Genomic DNA, 22280 nt, shown 5'->3' on the forward strand with positions numbered 1-22280 from the left:
AGCAAGTTGTTCCTGTATAGGGAAGAAAACTGCTAGTAAATTACAATCATTAATGGTTGCGCTACAGTAAAGAAGTCTACTTGAAGCTGTGTCTCTTCAGCAGGTATTTAGAAGGAGCTTTAAAAGAGGACTTTTAACAAAAGAAAATGTGTGGGGGTACACCAAAAACTACGAATGGCACAGGGAGACAAATAGAAAGAGCAAGAGATAATGATGTACCACTTGGAAATAAGCTCTCTTGTACCGAATTGGACAAAAGAATTAGAAAATCTCTGAGAGACCAAAGTGTCAACTGTGTGAGCAAAGTGACTAGACTACTGCAAAACAGGTATGCATGTGACTTTTTAAAATCTACATTATTTTTTACAGAGAATGGACTTTTTAAAATTGATAATAGATTTATAATAATGTGTCTGAAAGGCTATTTTGTAAATAATTAGCAAAGTTCTGTTAGAAACTTATTCTTGCAGGTGGTGGTGACTGATACTCCAGAAAGTCTTCTCTCTCGTTTAATCTGCATGCTTGACTCTGATTTGCAAGGTTTATGTATATACAACCTGAGGCATGAAGGATAACTGCCTTTCTTTTCAGTTACGGTTAAATAATATTACCTTCTCTTTCTAGTTTTCTAATTAGTTTCCCTTTTATTTTTTTGTTGTCTGCCGTATTAGTAAGTCAAATAGTAACAGTGTGCAGAGTAGACAGGAGAGAATACCATGAGTGAGGGAAGGATGGAAAGGGGAACCCTCAGCTTGTAACTTACTTCTGGATCACACATTACATCAAAGTAATCTGAAGCATGAATACCGTTTCTCTGACTTGTTTGTGGTGTCTTTTTCAGGTGTATGTCAGAATGCCTTCAATGTCTGAGTCTACTGCTATGTTGAAAATACAGTTCAGGACAGCATTTTCCAAATCCTAACACCCAAGGGTGTTAATATTCTGCATTCAGAATTCTTCATCTGAGAAGCAGAAAATATAGATAGATCTGTATATAGATATGTTTTAGCCTTTTTATTTCTCTATAGATGATAGATGTTATAGATTTGCAGTGAAGTAGTGAGTGGTTAATCACTTAAATGTTTTAAGGTTAGCTGAAGTAGTTCTTGAATATAAATTAATAGGTCAGTTTTCAGTTATTGCACGCATGCTGATTATTATGAAAGTGAACCAAAATCTTTCTCTATAAAGATTAGGGTTTAGACATCTATATTAACTGAAAATACTGCTTTGGGGCAGAATGGGGCAAACTTTTTGTGACTTCTTTCAAGAAAAATCTAATCTACTTTCCCTTAAGTAAGAGAGATCTCCTTGCCTCCATGTCCTGTATCTGTAATGGAAGAAATGTTGAACAAGCCCAAAGAAAAGTAGTTTATATGCCAATTTAAGAAAAATAAAGCAAACTTAAGCTTACTACAGAACCTTGGGAGAAAACTTACCAGGATATCTGTAAGCTGTTGCAAACTTGTGGCTTGCTTTCAAAAAAAACCCCCATAGTGTCTTAATATCTTTAGTAGACCTGGTTTTCCTGTTGTATGGATGGAGACAGTTTGATTGTATTTAGTTTGTCTTGAAGATGAAGTTCATCAGTTCTGTCATCTTCCACATGCAGGAAAGATGTACTCTGGAGGTGAGGGCTAGATAAGCTGAGATAATCAAACAGGCTGCTGATGCTGAAGGGGTAATCACATTGCCTCTTCTTCCTTTGATTTCTGGCATTATGCTCTTGTTCTTTTTCCACTTATTCTGGCTGGCCTTGGCCTTTCCAATCCTTCTGCAACTTAGGGAGTCAGTTCAACTCACTAAACAGGCAGAAAACTGAATCAGGAACAAGAAAACTCAATTAACATTCCCTAGACATTCCAAATAAGTATTGAGGCTAGTTAGAATGTCTTTTTTGTGCTCTTTCTCCTGAAGGTATCTAGCTCTGTGGATGAAGTGAGTTAGCACAGCTCATGCTGCCACCAGCAGGCAGAGGTTCCATTGCCTTCTACTTCTTCCTTCCTTTTTCCAGCTGTGGTTCTGAGCCATTTTCATGCACTGGGACAGACTTATGCTCCTGCAGAGAATTTTGTTAGTTCACAGAAGCACCCAGCAATTACCAGAGCAGACACAAGTAACAGGGAGGGTCACGTAGTTACAAAAAGGAGAGAAAAGACATACGGGGCTTTTATTTTTTGGGGTCAAATAAAAAAAAAAACCCATTATGTTTGGTGAAAATAGGGACATTTAGTGTGAAATACGAACATCCACGCAATTTTATATTCATTTAATTAATTGAGCTGATTTTTAAGAATGTTCTGGACCTGGCGTAATGCATTGTTATTAAGCCAAAGAGAAACATTTCAGTTAGCTGTTACTCTCTTCACTTCCTTACCTGTTTACGGTGTAATGTTATTAAAAGCCTTTTTTGTCATTTTGTAGTACTTTGACACTCAGGTGGCTGAAAAATAACCCTACTATAATTAATTTTATTTTTAATATTTGTTCTATAAGTGACTTAACAATATGTATGCCTTCAGCACAGATCTTCTATTAATTTATTTATTAAGTAGTTGTTAAACAGGAATGGAACATGTAAGATCCTGTATAGTCAGAATGAGAATTTTGATATAAACAGAAGCTAAATGATGTTTCAGTTACAGTTTAGTGAAACTTGTTTTTGAAGGCTTTTCTTAAGCTGACTGAAAAAAGCAACAGTTGTTAACCAAAATAGTAACTGTAACATGTTTATTCTTCCTAAACATTCAGGAAAGATGTGAAGCTTACCCTGGGGATTATGTAGTTTTGTTATCAGAAGTAATGCTTTCAGCAGTAGGTACATATGCAAAACTACTCTTATAACTTTCACATAGCTTCCTTCAGTACTTGCATATGGTTGGGCAAGCTGTTTTTAGACAACCAGAGAAAAAGGGAACAATCAGCAGTGTGTCAGTTTAAATTTTACCAAATGAGTGTAAGAACTGAGTCTTGAGACATAAAGTCTGAGAGTGTCGGGAGTTGTGATGAGGAGCTGAAGGGGCACTTCTGATATGAATAAGGATAGATATTTGTTATAATTGGACTTTCAGAATCTCACAATGTCGTGCAACTGGAATAGAAGGGACTTCTTGTAAGCATATTGAGGGTTTGTGTTCTAGTTCAAAAGTGGAAGAATTGATAATTTTGGTAAAGTTACAAGCAATGAAAGTAGAAAATTGACTAATAAGATGCAAATTCTAGTGCAAGCTTTTCACATAACACTTTGATAGAATTGTAAAGGTCTTTTCCAAACAAAAGGCTTCTAAGATGGAGTCCAACCACTAACCTAACACTGCCAAACCCATCACTAGGCCCTGTCTCTCAGCACCTCATCTTTTAAGTAATTCTGGGGATAGTGACTCCACCACCTCCCTGGGCAACTGGTTGCAGTGTATAACAACCCCCTCTGGGAAAAACGTCTTCCTAATATCCAATCTAAACCTCCTCTGGCACAACCTAGGGCCATTTCTTCTTGTTCTATCTCTTTTAACTTGAGAGAAGAAACCTACCCTCACCTCACTACAGGCTCCTTTTGAGTAGTTGTAGAGTGATAAGACACTTTCAGAATCTTCTCCTTCCCCATCCTCTACTATCTCCCACAAATGCTTTGTGGGGAATTTTTGGTTGCCTTAAAATTAACATTAGTTCATATTGTAGCCTTGGAGGATAGAAGTATATATCCCTTCATCAAACTTGGTGATTGAAATTAATTAGTGAACTAGCAAATGACTGGGCAAGGTGAACCTGTAGGCATATAGGTTGCCTGTGAGCGTAGCAGCTTTTTTTTTTTTTTTTTCCTTAGGGAAAAACAGGCTGAAATGTTTCTGTTGCTTGTTTCAGATGTTGTTGTATTTCTCCTTAGAAACAACTGATTGAAGAATGAAAGTTGTTTTTTCTTCTTAGTCAAACCCTTAAGTTTGTTAATTTCTAACAACTAAAAGAATGTTAAGCTATAGAATGCCTAAGTGTGGTGGGTTGGGGTTTTTTTCATGAATGGTTCTTTTGTGCAAGAGAATCTTAGCTTTCCTTGAAAAACTATATGTGAAAGAAACAAAAACCAGTGCATGCCTTTCAGTATTGCTAAATAAACAAGAAGTCGATACAGAGATAAGTAATGTTTTGGGGACTTGCTTTTTTTACCCATGTGAAAATGGAGATGACCAATGAATCTGTGTACTGCCTGTATTCTTTGACACTCTGCTTTTAGGAGATGACTGAAATCTCCTGCTGTCCCTGTTTTGAGGACTGTGTGTTATATTAGCTGACTTAAACAATAAAGAATGGAAGTACTGTAAGCAGTCTGCTTGTCAGCTTTTGTGAAGAGGAAAAACATCCTGGTCATCTGACTACTTTTGGTCCTGGTGCTAGATTCCATGTGGAAGTAATGAGACCATGTGTTTATATGTTTGTATAACTTGCCTATAGGTATGCATGATCTTATCAAATGAGATTTGTTGTGGCTTAAGCCCAACTGAGAACAAAGTACCATGCAGCAACTCACTCACTTCTCCTCCCATGATGGAATGGGGAAGAGAAAAGATAACAAAGGGCCTCATGATTTTGGTAGGATAGAGCTCTTCTGTAATGAGTAGGACTGCTGCAGGAACTGCATCTGTGCTTTAGGTAATTCAAAGCCTGAAAGCAAAGCCTTCATTTTGATATTTCATTAGTACCGTAAGAAGCATTATCTGAAGTTACTTCCCTAGGTTTGGTCTGTAGTCACATGAAACTCTGATCCATTTTATGTGACTGCTTGGTTTGTTGCTGTCTGATACTAGAATCTGAAGTTCTGAAACACTGCAACAATCTTTAATTCTAGCATGCTATGTGGAAAAGGCACCGCAGCAAGCTATTAAATTGGCTTCTACTAAAGTATTTGTTGTGAAACCCAGTTTGTCCTATACTGAAGTTGGCATCACACAGACAACGTGAAGTTTGCTTTAGTGCAGAATGTGAGAGTTCACCTGTTCATAAGGAAATTAAAATTCATGCAACGCAAGTATTAAGCATGCTTTTAGCATCAGTGGGCAGATGCAAGGCTGGATTGGCTCAATCTGTGTCTGAAATGAATCTTTGGGTTTAGTCTTGCAGTCCTGTGGTTTGAGCTATGGATCCTGCTGTGCCAGTCCTGGAGATAAGGCTTTGCTTTTTCGTACAATTTACATCAAGGCTGTAGAGATGTGTCTTTGTTGTTAAAAGAATAGTTTCTGCAACAAACAATATGTGAAGTGTGTAAATAAATAGGTAGCTGCATAACTGAAGAGCTTTCAGTTATTGAAGAGCATCAGATTCATGTGGCAGACCAGAATGAAGTCTATTGATAGCTTTAACTGCTTTTGCATTCTGTATAGCTGGATTTTGCAATAGTATCGCACAAGCAATGAGCTGAGAAACTAGTAACACTTTAAAAACAGATGGTGTAGTTTTGCAGCTGTCTGTATATGTGGGGTGTCTAGGATCTTTGTTGGGCGACTATCAACAATGGTATCAGGTCTAATCTCATGCAGGTTAACTTAGTGCTGTGACTCCCTTTGAAAGGGAAGACTTGAGAAGAAATGTAACTGGCTTTCCTAGCATTTTGGAGGCAACATGTTACAAACACATCAAGTTTCCTCACTGTTGATGGCAAAACAGCCTTTGGTATTTTTCCAAGATCTTGCTTTGTGTACTGGACCATTGCATATTATGTGCATAGAGTATACTTGTATCAGAGAAACTTAGAGTGCGGATACTTATCTGGTTTATTCTGTCCCAAGGTATTTAAAGATAGAATAAAGCCTTCCAGATTGAGAAGGTTTTATAGCTTTAAAAAAGGTGCCTATTTAGGCTTCTTTTTCTTTCTACCTACACAAAAAGAGAAGTTGATCTCTGAAATGCAAGATGAAACACAAAGAAGAAATAAAGCTACCTTTACTTTTAATGATTTTAAATTTGCAAGTCTCTGAATGTGCAAAGCATGGAATAAAGTAAATAGCTTCATAAATTCTTGTATTTCAGTTGTGTGGAGTTTTTGTGCTCTTCCCTCAATTCTCTACTTTCCTTTTTTGTAGGTCATAGTTTGGGAAAATTCCGAAATGAAACATCCCTTTGGGTAGGATATCAGTGTGGCCTTGACTGGGGTCTTATGCAATTTGTTAAACCAACAACTAATAATAACTGTTGTACTCTTACCCCCTAGATGCATTCTACCCAGGTCAGGGATAAGGCAATTTGACTGAGCACCAGTGGTGTGTGGCACTGCTTTATGCAGTAGTATGTTTTTTTCCATTAATTCCAACTTGTCAGCTACCTAACATGACCAATACTTTTCTGTAGCTGAGCCCAAGGCCAAGCTGACATGAAGGCCAACTGTCTTTGAAGTTAGGAAATGAAGTCTCATGTCATGACAACCATGATCAGTTGTACTGCAATAGCACAAGGAGGCAAGTCATGTGCCATGGTGTGGTGTATTTCTTAGGAACAGGCAGATCCAGGCTTGAGAGTGGTTTGGTTTTGTTTTTTTTTCTTCAGGTTGAATCTCAGTGTTATCTTGTTTTCATCTACTAAACGAGTTTCATTGTGGCTGGAGATCAAGTCTCGGTAACCTACGATTGCTCCGTAAACCCTGAAACTTCTAAGAAAATAAGGGGGAGTTGTAATGGAACAACATGAAACTTGTCTTTCAGTTACAAGAATTAAAGTTTTGAAAAACTATAACTTATACTGGCAGGAATAGGTCAAAAGGAGCGAGTTGAGTTTGTGTTTAGAGAAGGATGAGAGAAGAGTGTAAGCCTTGAGTTTATGAAAAGCTGTAGTAAAGAAGATGTTAATTCATTGTTCTTTATTGCCACTGGGAATTGCACAAAATTAGTACACTCACCTTTGCAATGAAGATGGGCCAGATTGTGTATAAAGAGGGTAGTAAATTTAAGAGTAGTTAAGTCCTGGAGCAGGTTGCTGAGACAAAGTTCTGTGTTCTCTTTCTGGAAGATTTTGAAGAAAGGTTGGGTGAAAATATGCCTGCATGTGTATTGGTGACAGTGGGCTTAGATGCTCCTTTGAGTTCCTTTTTGGTTGGAGTTTTGCGATTACAGCCTGATTCTTGTAAATGCTGAGTAAAGGATGTATTTGCCAAATACCTATTTCTTCACTTAAGCCTGTAAAGTAAGCACACTATTTTAACACCTTGTGTTTATCATCTGCAGCTGGTCCTCTTCAGAGTTTAACTTGAATGAAATCCGCCTGATAGTTTACCAAGACTGTGAGAGGAGAGGCAGACAGGTCTTATTTGATTCCAAAGCAGTCCGCAAAATTGATGAAGCTGTGGTTCAGGTATGAAATACAAATTTTACTCTTGTCCTGCTGCTCTCGTGTTTCCCTTCCCAAGAGCAAGAATTGTAGTATGTCAGTGTCAACTTCTTGATCTTTCGTGTGATCTCGATCTCAACTCTGTGATAGCTGCAACAACAGTGCATTGGATTCTAAAAAGCCTATGAACACATCTCGTATTTATAGTATAAATATGGTATTGAATCTTAGCAGCTTAGACCTGATTTGCTTTCAAGCAAAGCAATCTATATCCCTCTAAACTGAGTATTTCCTTATCCTTTTTAATGTCAACTGGGATTGCTTTTTGTTGTTAGCCCTGGTTATGCAGTCCCATTGTTCAAATGATAGCTATCATGTCTCTAAATCTGTTTGCCGCCTTCTGGTGTTGGGATTAGTACAGTTGTTGTCTTTATGTGAATGAAAACAGCTCCACTTTGGCTAACTATGCCATAGTGTGTTAAAGACTGATGCATGGTAATGTGTGGCCATGTAAGTTTTGGTGACACATAGAACCAAGAGTAGATGCTGTCAAGATGCAGAAAAATTTCCTTGTGCTGTTTTCCAGGCACATAAATTTTGGAGTAATGCTTCCAGCAAACTCGAGTGTGGATTTTTTTGGTGTTTTGGGTTTTTTTAGGTAAAACAGCAGTATTCTCTAGTTTGTGGTAATTTTTTTCCTACTAGCTTTCTTTCTCTTCTGCGTTGATTTTTCTTTTTCCCAAGTCATTTTTGTTTGTTTTGAAGCTTTTGTTACAACTGTCAGCTTCTGCCTGGCAGACTAGCGTGGTTAATTGTAGAATCACTAGTTATGTATGAATAGTTGTGACTTGTAGAAGTTACTTAGGAAGATGCTTAAAACCCAGCAATCTCTGTTTCAGTCTCACTGCAAATATGCCATTGTGCCAAATCAGTAAGACTGATGAGCATCATAAGCTGATGACTGATTGCCTCCTTAAGAGGGTAAATGGGTCAGATTGGTCTTTTAATCTTGCTCTCCCCTACCCTCCCCCATCCCCCTCAGTCAAGGTTGCCTCTGTGTATTTCAAAGTTGGTTTAAAGGAAGAAATGTGTTTCTGGTTTCACTTAACTGTTTAAATTATTCCATTTTCTCGAGTACTTTAAAAGTTAACTACAAAATGTCGCATCCGAAACTCTAGGCATCACGCAGATAAACAGATAATAACCTCCCTCATAACACATGATTTAGGTTATAATCTGTTTTCAAGACAGATACTAATCTAGATGCCAAAGCACTTTGAATGGCACACAAACACATAGATGTTAAAAATAGTCAAAGGTTTGGTCATTGGTTTGGTGTTGTTACCAAGCAGTGAGCCTAAAATTTGATTCATGTAAAGTTAGGGCAAAATTGCTCTCAGGGTCAGTTATGTTTAAGATAAAGGCAAGAAAGTGTGCATGTATATATGTACTGTTATCCTGAAATACAGTAAAGGTTATTGTCATTTAATATTCAAATACCTGGGAGAATGAGCAGATCAGTATTCCATTTAACCATATGTTTGTTTAATATACTGCATTTCTTTTCATTGTTCTTAATCTAATCTCCAGTTCTTTCTGCAGGTGGTGTATATCAAATAGCTTTTATTAAGCATTTTTTGTCAGTAGCTCATTAAACATGTGACTACTGTCACTGGTGCATTTCTAAATCCCTCATGACAGTCACATTGGGATTAGATAAGCAATAGCACATAATTACTATGCCAGGAAAAACTGCACAAAAGGAGTGCAAATATAGGATAAAATATGGAAGTCCAAGATGTTACTTTTTTACCATACCAGTAGGCTTATTTTTAAATGAGTGAAGGAGCTGCTGCACTATCACTGTGGTTAAAGCTCAACTTTAAAAAATAAGAAATCATCCATGCTACTTTTCTTGGCTTATTCTTCCTCTTCTGTATCTTTCCCTTTACCTGTTTCATCATCTTGTCATAGTGACTTGATTATTCTAAAACTTATGCTCAGTGCAGTAACTGTAATTCAAAGTATTAATTTTAAAAATTGGTCTTGGGGAATGTTGGATTCTACTTTCTTTTCCATTTAATTTCCTATTATTGTTCCTTTCTTATCTTGCTGAGCCCAAAATACATGAAGTAAATTTGGCTACTGCTTTTTTTTTACTAGTATCCAGGTATTACTATTTCATAGTTCTTGAAGAAAGCAAGAAACTCATTGGCTTTTGTTCAAAAACAGCATATATAGCAAATACCAATTACTTAAATGCAGTTTATCTTATGAAACATGTACAGATAGCACTAGTGTAATCAATATATCTTTGAAATTTCCTTTACACCTTTTTGATCAGTCCTAATATGTTAAAACATAGTAACTTGAGAGTAAATTTTGAGTTAAGCAATCATCTGCATTTGAGTATTCATTTCAGTGGGGTACTTTTTTACTTTTACAAGTTTAACAAATAGATTTTATTACTTGATAATTCTACCAAACAAGGTATTATTCACCCCTTGGATTTGCTGACTGTTCTCTTTAATAAATCTGTTAATCAGTTGGGAAGAAGAAGTTATATGCCATTTGAGTGATTAATTGTGCAAATAATTACAGAAATCAGTTTCTAAGCAACCCATAAGCTGAGATTTTGTTGACATAAACTTTGGCAAATGTTACACAGACCAACTCATAACAATTGGGAATGATCTGCCAGTGGAACGTTGTCTAGCTACTCTATGTGTGGTACTATGAAAACTTATCTAACAGTGTAAATGTGAGAGTAGTTCTGCACTTTTTCTGATGGTGACCTATTAAGAAGTCTTTTAAAATTGCTACTCTTTATTTGTTTCAAAAAATGTGTTTCTTTTTTTTCTCTTGCTTAACTGTAGTCTAAGTAAAACTTTGCTGTGATGTGTTTGCTTTAATTATTTTCATTATATTGCTCTGTTTTGACACAGAAAATGGCAGAGGATGCTTCTGCAAAGACTTCAGCAAAGAACTGTCAAGCAAACAATGGAAACAGCAATATTTCTTCCCATAGTCCCTCAAGCTGTGTGCAAAGTTTCAAAGAACAGATACCGAAGTATCAGGTACTGTTCGTTACTTTTCTTGCAGTGATCCAATTTACTTTATACAAGCCTTACCTTACATGCATTGAATGACTAGTTATCCTTAAAATATATCACAGATTAATCTGAATTTTGAGGTATCTGCCCTGTCTTTCGGAGTGTTGTAGAGTAGGAACATGTGGGTATGTCTGAACCTTTTGGTCTATCTTGGTCTTTGAAGGAGTTACAGAAGATATTTAATAGAATGATTATTCGTGAAGGTGATAAAAAGCACTATACCGTTCTTGCTTTGAAAGATGTCTACCCATGCTCAGGTCAGGTCTGAAGAAGCTATTGAACGCTGTATATTAAAGAGTCCCTTTAGTCGATCTTACTACAACATGAAATTTTTGAGAATGCTATTATTTTTGGTACTCTAAATATTTATCCTTTTACTGAGAAAGAGTCAATCTAGAAAAAATGTAGTTCAAAACATGTACAGATAAACGTAGGAAAAAACCTATTTTTAACTAGAAGGGAAGTGATTCTTTCAGAATTGACAAACTTCTCTTCATATTTGGTATTGATGATCAGTCTTTGAAACAAAATAAGAAACCAGTTTGATTATACTTAAAAACATATTCTTCACAAATTCTCTTCCAATAAAAATATTGCCAAGTAAGGGCAGGAAAGGAGAATTTACTGACTTTAATAAGGAAGACAGTTTAATGCTTGGAGATCCAGACTGCAAAATCTAAGTCCTGTGAAGACCTACAGGTTTCATTAACAATCTGTTACACACGAATGTTGCTGGACACTGCTGTTTCTCTGGAAATGCAGTAGATCTTTTATCTTCTTTCTTGCCTTTGGAAGTGTCTTTGGAAAAAGAGTAACAATGCCTATCTAGTGAGCAAAATGGAGTATGTATTCCAGCTGTACTTACACTGAGTGTGTTAGAATGACATAGGACCTTACTTATTTGTTTGTATTTTTTGTTCAAAATGTAATGCTATGACACCATATTGAATGGAAAAGGTGTACCAAGTTATTATTGACTTTGGTCTTCACATCTTCTTGGCTGTGTAGTATACCAGACCAGCCTCTGATGTCAACATGCTGGGAGAAATGATGTTTGGGTCAGTGGCAATGAGTTACAAAGGCTCCACCTTGAAAATTCACTATATACGGTGAGTGTCCTTTTCTGTGATGCACTTCCTCATCAGACGCTTGGAATTGATGACTCACCAAAATGACTGTTTATCCTTTCAGCTCTCCCCCACAGCTGATGATAAGTAAAGTCTTCTCAGCCAGAGTAGGAAGCTACAGTGGAAGCAACAATAAGTAAGAACTCTTTGTTGTTGTTGTTGTTGTTTTGTTTGTTTTCTTCCCCATCCAATGCAGTTGTCTTTCTGTCTTTCTCCTTTTGTAGTCTTCTGTCAGTGCTTCTAAGTTTGACTTAGCCAAAGTGCAAAAGTCTCATAGAAAATCAGAAATGGTGGCTGTGGAGAAGGATTCTCTTGATACATCCCAGACAGACCATACAAGTTTAAAAAATCTCCAACTTTCTGCTTCTTAATTTGTCCAGAGTATGCAGCAAACTTAAGAGGTTAGGTGCTTTGCACGAGCAAAACCTCTATCTCTTCTTGCTGCTAGAAGGGTGAAAAAGGGGTATATATTAAGAAAATGTTGTGTCCTTGTACCTCACATGTGTTTCCTTCACCGACAGAAGATGTACTGTTTCTCATCTGTTACCTTTTTCCTTGTCCCAAAAATGGACTAATGTGAATAAACTGAATGCTAAATGTGACATGAAATTTGCAATAATTCAGAGAGCCTATATAGAAAATAAATGCCTATTTCCTTACAGCTTCAGAAAATGTACTGGTCTTTGATTATAAATTTAATCTTCAACCTTCTTTTTTCCATAAAATGAGCCTAATTCTCAGGCTAATATTAATATCTATTGGTCACATGCTTAAGGAACACTGGCTTTTTCCCCTTTCTTAGCTTACAAGATAGCTTTGAATACATCAACCAAGATCCCAGCCTGGGAAAGCTGAACTCTAATCAGAATGGTTTGGGAACCTGTCGCAGCGGAAGTAATTTAGGTAAATATTTCCAGGTTCTATGTCTCTCTGAGAACATGAGGCCATCTGTTCATTCAGATTGTTGTTTTCCTGTGTCTCACTTTCTTGCCTTTTAAAAAAACATTTTTTGCACTGCATTTTCTCTGCATTGCTTTTGTTTCCTAGGTATGTTACAGCTGTGTAGCAGCAAACTGCTGCAGGGTATGTCTGAAGGAGGTCCCCTCCGGCTCATCCGCAGTGCTTCTTTCTTTGCAGGTTTGTGTGGAATGCCAGCTACAGTGTGACCCATCCATGTGCATACACAAATCCAACTCCTCCTGAATCCTTACGTAGTTACTCTGTAGAAACAGAAAGGGCTGAATTAGTAACAACAGATGAATCTGGCTTGTACTTAGAAAAGTCTTTCTTCCAAAAATAGCTAAATTAATTGCTTTTTGTTCGTATTTCTTTTCCAATTCCTATGTTTCATTTTGAAGATATTTTTAATAAGTGAGCCCTTATGTTTCTTAGAGAATTTGTTCCCGTCTTTTATCTGGTTTCTTGCTGCTCTGCAGGTGTCTTGCTGGCTTTTGGCTTTTTCTTCTCTTACCTCTTGCTACTTCTTTCTAATTTGATGGCAGACATTGAATTGATGGCAGACATTGAAAATCAATTCTTGATCTAAGTCTGGGAGGCTTTCAGTCTTTTAACAATATCATTTCTTTAATTTTCAAAACTTAAAACTACAAAAAGTCTCCTTTTACAGGCATACCGATGACCCATGCAGGTGGGTAGATCTTAGGCCTAATTAGTTCTGTTAATTGCAAAAATGTGAACTGGAATACCAATACAGCTTCTTCACAGCCTTTGCAAATCTTGCATGCTCTACAATTTGAGTGACTGCACTACTAATGCTTCAATTTAATACAACATATACTGAATGTTTCTTTCTGTGAGGCTTTGTGAATAGTAAATCTCTGCTTGGAATGAATCGGATCCTCGTATTGCACTAATTATGATATTAACTTATGTAAAATTACAATCTTGCACACACACAAGAGTGTGTGTCGAGTGGCAGGTGAGGTTGCCACCAGCCCTCACTTCTGGTACCCAAATTCTGATGATGTATACTGTATTCTCATTTTTATACTTCTTACAGATTTTTTTAGTCTGAGGCAAATAACGAACTTGCTCTAGTAATGTGATCATCAGTACAGGAGCACTGTTTACTGCCACTTCTGCTCACACCACACTGCTTATTTGGAGTAACAGTACAGGATGTAACTTTGCTGTTTTATGACCTTTAAATGTAAACAATTTTTAAAATGCTGACAAATAGTATGATGAGTTATGTAATATTTTCTGTTGATCTGATTTGTTTGTTTTAGCACACAGCACGCCTGTTGATATGCCTAGCAGAGGACAAAATGAGGACAGAGACAGTGGCATTGCTCGGTCAGGTACCTGTCTGCCCTCTGTCTTGTTTGCCTGCTTTGATAATTACAATTCTTTGGTGCAGTGATTCAGCTGAGATGTAAGCACCTTATGACCCATAAATCCAAAATGTTTTGAATGTGCTAAGTGATTTTCCTTCTGCTTTTGCCCAAAGCCTTAATGCAAGGCTGTTTGAAATTATATTATTTGTTTATAGCCATAATTATCTCTGTTCTTAACCGATTTATAATTTGGGGAAAGAACTGGTGGGAGCCTTTACTAAAGTGAGGAAAGAGAAGATGCTTTTGCATTGAATAGGAAAAGGAGTCCAGGTGACCAGGAGATTTGGCTGTTGTAGTAGGAGGGCAAGACCTCTTAGGACAGAATGCTTTTTAGTATGTTCTAGCAGGGAAGACCTCTGACTTCATAAGAAAATAATTATTTAAAATAGTTGTGTTTCCAGTTGCAAGTGAGTTATGTGAAAAAGACCAGCAAGCAAGAGCAGTATGTGTGGAAATTTGTTCCCAGATAGAGTATGAAGAAAAATATTTAACCAGCATGCTTTGTAATTTGGTGTATGTGGTTTCTTGCTTTCTTGATAGCATCTCTGAGCAGTCTTCTGGTCACTCCTTTTCCATCTCCAAGCTCGTCATCGTCATCTTCCAGCAGCTACCAACGTCGCTGGCTCCGAAGCCAGACAACTAGTTTAGAGAATGGAATTATTCCAAGGTGGTGAGTGCAACACCTCTTTTTCTTACAACAGCTGTTTGGCAGCCATTTAAGCTTCTTTTCTTTAAAGGGACAAATCCTGTTATTAAATGCTTGCAATTCAGCCTAACTTTTGTGTGTGTTACGTAAGATTGATAATATGGAGAAAGATCAAGTTTTGGCTGAAAATGAACCGCAAGGCCCAATCTGAAATATACTTAATTTTTATTGAACATATAGCTTATGTCTGAAACCATATTCTGAAAAGCCAATTAAACTGTACTGAAGGACCAAAGCACCCTGTTGAGATGAAAAGCACTGTAATAGCACTGCTGCCATAATTACAATAAGCTATGATGAGGTCTGACTAGTGAACGGTTACCGAGATTTTGGAGTAACAGCCCATGACAGCTCGCTTGGCTGGTACAGGATGTTCCTGATGTGACTTCTGCCAAAACAGGAAGATAAAACAGAGCTGTGATCATAAAGCTTGGCTCCTGTTTTGCAATTTTATTAGCTTTTGTAGCTCAGTGGCATAACAAAGCATGGAATGCAGCAGACCTTTCATAGCTAATAACCTAATTCTTCTATTGTCAGTTGCAAAAGAGCAAATGGCTCTTGATTGTCTGTTCATATGTACTTATCCACCTCACCTAGAGACAGCATGGAGTTAGTGTAGGGCATTTGTGCTGTTTGTCCTCTTCCCTCTTCACTATTTTCCGTTAAGTTTAAAAGCTCTCAGTTAATATGTAGTCAGTAAAAACAAAACCAAGATGTTTTTGAAAAGACTTGTTTCCCCAACGTCAACACTTGATGTTTTATTCTGGCTTTTTTTTAGTCATTTTTAAGATGAAGAATTATGTAGTGGTGCTAATGTAGCAGTCATGCTTTGTAGATCATGCTTGCAGTTGAGAGTGAGCTAGTAAACATTTTCCTTCAGTAAACTGAAGTACTCTTTAGTTTCCTAAAGAAATAAGGCTGAGAGCAGTGGGTGCAAAAGAGTAAATATTTAGATTAAGTAAAATAATTTCAGCCCAGATTAAGTATAAACCAAAACATCACATAGACATTTCCTCAAAGTGTTACGAAAGTAACATTATTTAAAGGAAAATACCATTTTGGGGCTATTTGCTGTAGGGAGTAGGTTGTGTTTCTTCCACATGGGAGAGTCTTTGCTGAGGAAAGATATTGGAAACGGGACATGTTTTTTTCACTATCTAGAACTACTCTTGAACTGAAGTTTTTTGAAAGACAAATACCCTTTCCCAATACTTGTTTTCTTGTTACTTGCTAGAGCAACAGTAGGCTTCTGGTTGAATACTTCAGTGGGAGCAGAGTTTGCACTTCAGTTTGTGCAAACCAAGATTCTACAGTCTTTTATGACTGATATTTTAGGCCAGTAGCTCAAAGAAAATGAGATGTTTAGCTGGAACTCAATGTAGTCAGTTGGCAGGCAAGCTAGGTTAGCAGCTTTATTGAAAAGGCTGCTCACAGAACTAAATTCAACTTCTGTTCCTGGGAAGCGGTACAAAAGCTTATGATGTTTCTTACATGCTGGCTGGCCATCCTTTCACAACTTCCTTGGGAATTTCTATGTCTAAATGCAAGTTCCTGAAGTTCAAATGAGGTTATGTTTTTGCACTGACCTCTGTTTTCCCACAAACTGTTTTTGTGTTGGGGTTTTATTGTGTGTGTATCTTCCTGTATTCCTGGTCTCATTCCTCTATGATGAGAAACTTCTGTATATTTAACTTTGTCAAACCAATTAAACAACTGTTAACCACTTATTTTTAGAATGAACTTAGAATGAATGCTAAGCATTCAGGCTTTCCTCTTGTTAATTGCTTCATAGTGGTCTATAAATGCCACAGGCTCCATTTCAAGATAATTCTAAAATGAAAAGCCTTTAAACTTTTAATTACCACTCACTGATACTGCAGTCTTAACTTACAAAGAAACTCCAAAACAAAGCTATTTTGATATGAGTTGCTGCTCTGAATGTTTCCATTTGCATTCTAATGGCTTTCTTGTCTGTTCTTACCCTTCTCCCCTATAATTTGTTTGTGGATTAAAAACCATTATTCAACTGGAATTCCTTTAAGAGACATTTTGACCATATTCTTTTACTCATTGATGTATATACTTTTTAAAGCCCTTTCAGTCAAATGGATCAAGAAACTTTAGGCAAGAAAAAAGAATAGTTTTGTAAATCTAGCACCACCAATATCTGTCAATCACCCAAATCATTTGCCTGCACAAAGGACTAGCTTGGAATTTAGATCAGGTTGTGGTGGGAACTTGTCTGAGTCTTGAAAATATCCAAGGATGAGGATTCCACAGCCTCTCTGGAACTGTATTGGCTGTGTTCCTCCCATTTTGCATCATTTGTTACCAACTCACTAAAGATGTGCTTTCATCCGTGGGCCAGGCTGATGGTGGAGATAATGAGCAGTATCGAGCCCAGTTTCAACCTGTCTGATACTGAGAAGTGGTATAACTGTTAGAAGAAGTGTGGAAGAACTATCGAATGAATAAACAGAACTTGGTGAAATAATAGTGGTTGTAAAATAACCACTGTTCATTGCAGAAAACAAAGTATTTTAAACTAAAACATATATCCAACTTTGAGCTAGACGCACGTGTATCTGTAGGCGTTAACTTTGTGTTTTCACAGTAATTACTAAGTGATGACATTTTTGTCTTGAGTTAAAATAGAAAGTTTTATTTTTCTTGGTTAAGTGCCTTTAAAACATCTGTCAAGATGCTGGAACAATATAGATAGCATATTTCCCCACTTGAGCAGCAGTACAAACTTAAGAGCGTCATGGACATATTGCTGAATACTTAAGCAGGAGCCTGAGTGCTGGGTGCTGTTCTCTGAAATTTCCTTGAGTTTTTTTTGCTAATGTTTCAGTTGTGTCTCCATTCTCTTTTCTTAATCTCCCTTAAAAATAAATGCAGAAGGAGGGGTTTAATAGTAGCTTAGTTTCCGGGGAAAGCGTTCACACCACTTCAGGAGCTGGCCTCTTTGGGTGTTGCCTCTCGCCTATCTGAGCAAACGTAGATCTTGTCCATTTAAATGCTGGGTAACCTCTGTTACGTGACAGCAAAGTCTTACATAGTCAAAGGAGACCTAAAAATGAATTGCCTTCTGCTATATAATACGGCATGGATAGAAGACAAATTAACTCTCCATACATAGATAACTGTTCTAACAAATCTGTCTTACAGGTCCACTGAAGAAATGTTTAGTATGGCCGATGAAAGCTGCAGCTCCAATCCTGCGATGGTTCGGAGGAAAAAAATTGCAATCAGCGTAATCTTTTCTCTGCCTGAGAAAGAAGCAGCACAGAGAAACTTCCAGGATTTCTTTTTCTCTCACTTTCCTCTTTTTGAATCTCACATGAACAAGCTGAAATACGCGATAGAAAAGGTACAGAATACTAGTTTGGCTTAATGTGGAAAAATAAGTGTCAAACAGAGTGAAGTATTCTAACATCTGATAGATGAAGAGTGGGAGAGGGTGTATGTCTTCAAGCTTCCCTCTCTCCTTACATACGTAGTCTTGAGCCTGAGCCAAGTGTAGTCATTCTGCATTTTCTGAATAAGAGGTGTGTTTTCTAGTCAATGAGAATGGAGAGTTTTATGCTGTGGGTGGCTTTTCTTCTCACCATATTTCACTATGAGGTTTTCTTGACTCCTTGGAGACTCTGGAAATTATGATAGTCCATCATAGTTTCATGATAGTTTCATGCAGTCACTGAGAGACACACAATGTTTGTTGCTGTCTTCCCCTTACTCTCTCAAATGTTCTCTCCCGATGTACAGTCTTAAGAATCGGTCTCGTTCGAGGAGGAGGGAGGTTGGCAGCTATTGCTGTCCTGAGTGGCTGTGCAGCACTGGGGCTAGATCTTAATTATTTTGACGTGTTAATGAAGCTTAAAAAGATGAAGAATGCGAGTCCTTTAAGAAGCTGTTTTGTGTCTTTAACTCTTAATCAAGGCCATGATCTCATGTAGAAAAATAGCAGAATCCAGCCAGAGAGTGCAGGTTTATATCAGCCGTGTCATGGATGCCCTGGGAGAATTCAGGTGAGTTGATGGAATTCTGAATTACAAGGAGAGCTCTTCTCATGCCCATCTAAAGATATTTGTCACTTCCAGTCACAAGCAACTGAATGCAGGGTCTTGTAGTTTAGCCAGTCCTGAAGTCAGTGTAAGCAAATTTTCTGTGTTATGTATAGAGTAAATGTTTTTAGGAAACTTTAGCAAAACCAACTCAGCCACTTTCAGAGTGAGAGCAATATTACATTAAGCTGTACCTGGGACTGTCAGTTAAAGTCTTCAAGGTATCATCAAGAGCTGACCTCTGTGAGTAGATTGATTGTTGCATTCAAGCTGATGAGTTGTCTGCTCCTAGCCATAGGTACGGAGTAGTGCAACTGATAAAAGTTGCTGTCAAAGGCTCTGGTTTTGGTACCTCAGAGAGGAAGCAATGGCCAGAGGCCAAAAAAGGCAGCCCAGGAGAGACAGATGAGGCTTTGGTGGGATGGAGTTTCTGTAATGTCTGGAATGTGGAATCATATTGCTGCAATGAAAAGAATGGGTTCTGTCCTCTTTCAAAATGATTTCTGAATCATTTCTCTGGATACAAATACAAGAGGAATGCAAGAAAGGGAAGACAAATGTGTGATTCATATGAAGACACTAAGTTACTGGTAAACTGAAATAAACTGACTACTGTTCTGGAACACTAGTAATGAATGTGTCTGGAAAACCCTTGCGGTTTTAGTCTCCTGCATCTTACAAAAATAATTAAATAGAAATCCCTGGATAGTAGAAGAGAAAAGGGGCTGCTTGTATTTTCAAGATCAAAATGTGCACGTTAACACTTAATTTTTGGGAATTTTTTTTGAGCAGAGTTACCATCTGGAACCTATATTCTGTTCCAAGGATTGCAGAGCCTGTGTGGCTTAATATGATGTCCAGCACCCTGGAAAAGAATCAGCTATGCCAGCGTTTTCTTAAAGAATTTACATTTTTGATAGAACAGATCAACAAAAATCAGTAAGCTTCCCTCACCTCCTTTTCCTGGAACTTGTGTGTTTCCCAGTGCATGTGGATATGTTACAGCACTTAAGGGGATGTCGTTTTGCTGTCATTACTTTGGTCACGTCCTTTTTCCTAGGTTCTTTGCTGCTTTGTTAACGGCGGTGCTGACGTACCACCTGGCGTGGGTCCCTACGGTGATGCCAGTCGACCACCCTCCTATAAAGGCCTTCTCTGAGAAGCGCACGTCGCAGTCTGTGAACATGCTGGCGAAATCCCACCCGTATAACCCTCTCTGGGCACAGCTTGGTCAGTAGGAAACAGAAAGCCTCAGATTTCTTTGTAACTAGCAGCTTTGCTCCTCCACTCCTCTTGGATAAGAGCTCCTTGTGATCCCGATTACACTTAATGATTTACCTTGCTGTAAGCTGGGCAGAGCTGCCAACATGTGCCTTGCACCTGGTTAAGCAGAACATTTGTCAGCCTGTTTGCATAGCCTCAGTTCTCTGCTGTTTTTAACTTGGTCTCTTATTGTTATCCTCTATACCAAATTACTTAACCAGACAGCATAAGAAGTATTAAGACAGTGCAAATGCTGTGAATGATCTAGGCAATTTGGGAAGAACAAGAGGGGACAGACTCAATTGAGGGAAGCTCTCTGGGCCTTGGAGACCCTTTGTAGTTGAAACTGCTGCCCTCGCTACCTCTTTTTATCTCTTTCTCACAGAGTTAGGATGGACACCAAGACAACCGAGATGATGTCTGGCAACTAGTAGTACCTCCATTCACAGTTACATGAGTGGGCTTGGGCCAAGATTTTCTTTCTGTACCCAGTTGCTCAGGCTATTCTCTGACAAGTATTTTATTGCTTGTAAGTTTTCTTGATTGAGGGGATTAAATAATTGCTGTTAAATGAGTGGGTGAGTGAGAGCTGAGAGAAGAATGCTACCAGTGGTAAATCCTTGAAAATTTCTCTTGGCAGCAGCTGTGAGTCGGACATCAAATCCGCCTTAACTTTAACTGATCTACTGTGTTGACATGTAAAATAACACAAATGCACACTAAAGAACTAATGTGACTTTTACACTACTAGTTACGTTTCTTGCTATTTGTCTCAGTTGTGCTTGTTATTCTCAGCAATCTTTATGAAATTAAGAATTGCTACCTTGGACATGTCATTGAAGTGTTTCCTGTTTTAGGATGTCTTTAAAACATAACACAGAGGAGTAGTGGATTATACTTGAAGGGGAAGACTGAAGCTTGCTCAGTGTTGAGGATGGAGCCAGGCCTGGGACTGTGAAAAGCAGCTGGGCTGGAGGTGTAGGATCAGCAGTAGCTCTTGTGGTCATTCCCAGGAGCGATTACTGGTGACTAGTCAAGAATCTGTTTCTCATTTTGCCTTCTCAGGCAGTATGTTGCTACTATCATTGGCCTAGCCAAGTTCTCAGTGCCTGAACTCAAAATGCTTTCTGGTTTTATTCGTTCTTAAGGAGCGCAAAAGCTGATGTCCGGTGCTTGTAGTAACTGATAATGAAAGTAAGATGTTGCCCTCTGCTGGTGTCTTTAGAAATAAGAGGGGGAAATAAAAAATATGTGGCTTAGTGCTTTAAAAGGGAAATGACTTATTATTAAGGAAAGGATTTTGGCATAATTTTCTTTCCACTTTCAGGCTTACGTTTTCATTGTGTCTCAGTTACAGTTAGGTACTGATACAGTTGGAAGTACGGCTGTCAGGAAGACATTACACCGTCTTGTAAACATCAGCTTCAATCTAATGGTCTTAACATTAGGCATTAGTATGTTTCGAAGACCACAATTTTGAGTTTTTGTACTGCTTATTAGTAATGCTTTTCTGGGGAAGTCAGTTGTGCAAATGAACATGAAGCCTGAACCCAATTTCCATAGCAACTGTGCTCAATTTGAAAGAAGCTTCCCACTTCCTTCCCAAATTGTTAGTCGTCCTGGCCCACTAGGCATTGAGGTTAATTTCAGCTGGCTAGTCTGAAGCCCACTTTTCATAACTGAGGAACAAATTTGATGGCATATTAGGCTATGGGTCTAGTTGCAAGGATGTTCTTGACTGGGAGAAGACAGCACACTGTTGATGCTACACATCACTTTCTTCAGTGCATCACTGGCATCATGGGAAATGGCAATCTTGGCAAGGGACACATTAAGTGAGAGCAGTGGAATTAATCTCTCACTGATCCTTGTTTTGCAGGAATGGAATTAGAATCCTTGTTCCTTTTATGTTTTATATGTTAAAGAGGAGGCTGGGCATGTGTGTGTTTAGTTGGTTTGGGTGTTCTTTGCTATTTTAATCTCATCTTGAAACCAGAGGTCCCCTTGCTTTTGGCAGAAACCTTACTGAGGCTCTGATTGTAACTTTGATTTAGTGTAGCTTCTTGAATACAAATTCTTGGGAGCAAGCTTGGTCCAGAACATTTGAGCAGCTCCGAGAAAGGACAGATAAATTAACAGGTAGCTTATAAAGCTACAAGCCAGAGAAGCCCACTTTAAAGGTAAGCATTTATGTTGGCCAAAGAAAATTGAGCTTTTAGTCACTCTCCCATCTGCTGGTGATGTCAGCCACAGTTTAGTTAGGAAAAGGCAATGGGTGTCAGGTGAAGACAACTTAGTTAACTCATGGTAATAGACACTTTCGGAACTAACCTATCTTT

General features: G+C 38.0%; 1 protein-coding gene across 6 annotated transcripts in view; it reads left to right on the forward strand.

The window, feature by feature from the left end:
* FNIP2 (folliculin interacting protein 2) overlaps nt 1-22280 on the forward strand; it is a 101956-nt gene that overhangs the window by 16680 nt on the left and 62996 nt on the right. For 3 of the 6 annotated variants that reach the window (XM_061992579.1, XM_061992576.1, XM_061992578.1), the window contains exons 2-13: nt 7206-7332; nt 10254-10385; nt 11430-11530; nt 11613-11684; nt 12351-12451; nt 12596-12685; nt 13798-13869; nt 14446-14575; nt 17783-17984; nt 18554-18642; nt 19471-19617; nt 19739-19908. In XM_061992579.1, coding sequence (XP_061848563.1) covers nt 7206-7332; nt 10254-10385; nt 11430-11530; nt 11613-11684; nt 12351-12451; nt 12596-12685; nt 13798-13869; nt 14446-14575; nt 17783-17984; nt 18554-18642; nt 19471-19617; nt 19739-19908 — 1433 coding nt within the window. Of the gene's footprint in view, nt 1-146; nt 329-7205; nt 7333-10253; nt 10386-11429; nt 11531-11612; nt 11685-12350; nt 12452-12595; nt 12686-13797; nt 13870-14445; nt 14576-17782; nt 17985-18553; nt 18643-19470; nt 19618-19738; nt 19909-22280 lie in introns of those variants that run through there. The other 3 variants (XM_061992575.1, XM_061992577.1, XM_061992580.1) reach the window with 3 other exon arrangements.

The sequence above is a fragment of the Colius striatus genome, chromosome 3, assembly GCF_028858725.1.
Source record: "Colius striatus isolate bColStr4 chromosome 3, bColStr4.1.hap1, whole genome shotgun sequence".
NCBI classification, from domain to species: Eukaryota; Metazoa; Chordata; class Aves; order Coliiformes; family Coliidae; genus Colius; species Colius striatus.